This window comes from Pygoscelis adeliae, unplaced genomic scaffold (assembly GCF_000699105.1).
Source record: "Pygoscelis adeliae isolate BGI_AS28 unplaced genomic scaffold, ASM69910v1 Scaffold3, whole genome shotgun sequence".
Classification (NCBI taxonomy): Eukaryota; Metazoa; Chordata; class Aves; order Sphenisciformes; family Spheniscidae; genus Pygoscelis; species Pygoscelis adeliae.
Genome location: NW_008824446.1, coordinates 3,034,798 through 3,036,811, shown reverse-complemented (window position 1 = coordinate 3,036,811; position 2,014 = coordinate 3,034,798). Strand labels below are relative to the sequence as shown.

General features: G+C 45.2%; 1 protein-coding gene across 1 annotated transcript in view; it reads right to left on the bottom strand.

Moving 5' to 3' along the window:
- MEIS2 (Meis homeobox 2) overlaps nucleotides 1-1,592 on the bottom strand; it is a 178,839-nt gene extending 177,247 nt beyond the window's left edge. The window contains exon 1 of the mRNA XM_009321011.1: nucleotides 1,477-1,592. Within this exon, the coding sequence (XP_009319286.1) occupies nucleotides 1,477-1,592 (116 nt within the window). The remainder of the gene's footprint in view (nucleotides 1-1,476) is intronic.
- Between the last annotated feature and the right edge of the window lie 422 nt (nucleotides 1,593-2,014).

Genomic DNA, 2,014 nt, shown 5'->3' with positions numbered 1-2,014 from the left:
ACATAGTTCTTTTAAAACACAGTAATTTGGGAAAATTAAATTGGCTAATTTCCATTTCTCGTGCATCACTTTCACAGCGAAGGCTGTTTCCAGGAAAAGTGTGAGAGATGAGTCGGTGGGGTGGGTGTGTGTGTTTGGGCTTTTTTTCTTTGGCTTTTTTTTTTTCCCCTTTTTTTTTTTTTTTTTTTTTTTAGATCGGCTCAAAAGTCCAAAGAGAAATGAGGTGTCCGGTATGGAAGTGCATCTCAGTCAACAGCCAGCTCCTTTTGCCGAGGCTGGAAATGGTTTTAACAGGCGGTAAAATTTCATCTTGTGGTGTCAAATTGGGGTCAGTTTGGGGTTAGCGCTCTCAGTGTCCGAGCAGGAGCTGTCCAGCTGTGTGGGGATTCATTAAGGGCAAAAGATCCGTTTCAAGAAAAACAATACAAAGACAATCAGAGGGCTAAAGATCCTCTTCAAATCGCATTTTACAAGTGCACCAGAACAAATATGGACGCTGAAACCTATTCCCTTCAAACTCCCAAATCGGCTTCTTAGCCCTTGGAGGGAGTGAGAGAGAAAATCCTTTAAAACTTAAGAAGAGTCTGTTTTCAATCAGCCTTTCCGAAGTGTGGCATCTTAGTCCTTTGCTGGCTTTGAGACATGCCTCTCTCGCTCGCTCGCTCCCTCTCTCGCTCTCTTTTTCCCCAGCCTTGCAAAAGCGGATGGCACAACAGGTAATATTTCAGATTTCAAGAATATATCCCACCGGGGATCTTAAACCAGTGTTTTGTACGCGCCTGTGCGCCTAGCATAAGATTTAATGCAAATAGAAAGTTTTTGGGGGAAACAAGCCATGCTTGCACGAAATCCTATTGGACCCCTTCGGAAATTTTCTGCACTCCTTGTAAGCGATGCTCCGGTCTGACGGGTAATTTAGGCTAGATTTACTTTACGGTTCCTAGCATTTGTAGAAAGCACCTATTGCTAACCTGGTTTATTAAATTCGCGTGGTTTAAATCCTCTTAGTGTCCCTACATCTGTTAGAACAATTGGCGCCTTGCTACGGGGACAAATAACTTGAACCTTAATCTTGTTTGTAACTTTATTCAGTGTTTGTTTATTTGTGCGCTGAGTTCAAGTATTTTCGGATGATGCCATTGTGTTCGGAAACACATAGGCTACATTTGCAGGGAAAACTCCCCGTGGACGGGCTAAGGGTATCGCGGAACAGGATGAAAAATTTTGCATATTTGAACTGGCATTTTATCTTGAACTATCGTTCTAGGAAATGTGTCATATTTAATGAAGAAAGCCATCTGCCCGTTAAAACGTGGCTGCGGGATTACATCACCATGACCCCGTAGTAAAATCCACGGGAATTTTTCTTTTTGTTTTGCTCGCAAGGCGAAATGGGGGGTGTAAATAGTACCTTTTCCTTTTTATAATCGGGATTATGCCACAGTTCAAACTCCTACCCCCAAAATCGCTCTTTACCACACTTTCCTTTGCCTTTGCGGTTGGTTCTTACAACTTGAGTCGCTTTTTATTCCTCTCAGCCCACTTTGATTCGCCTCCGACTTCCCGCAGCTGCAAGACTTTCGAGGTCCCATCTCGGCTGCCCCTGTGAGATCACGCACATTTTAGCTTCTGCAGATCGCTGGGTTCATTTAGCTCCTCACCCCGGTCCCCCCGCCTGCCGACAGCGTACTTCGCTCTTCGGCAGTCTATTATTTTTCGAAAATGTTTCCAGTCCAGAAAGTCAATGGTAGCCCATCGCGGTGAACTTTTCTTGACCCCGGCTGCGGTATGACTGGGATCTTTGGGAGCTGGATTAGGAGGAGGTTCATTTACTTACCTGTTAACTTCCCTTTTAACTCTCTTTCTTCCACCCCTCCCCCCCTTTTTCAAAGAAGAAGAAGGAAAAAAAAAACCCCAACAACCCACAACAAACCCTCCACGAAGCAAGAACGACCCGGGGCCTTTCTCCCTCCCGAGCTCCCTTTACCCGCCCCCGGGCTGCAGGGCTCTAACC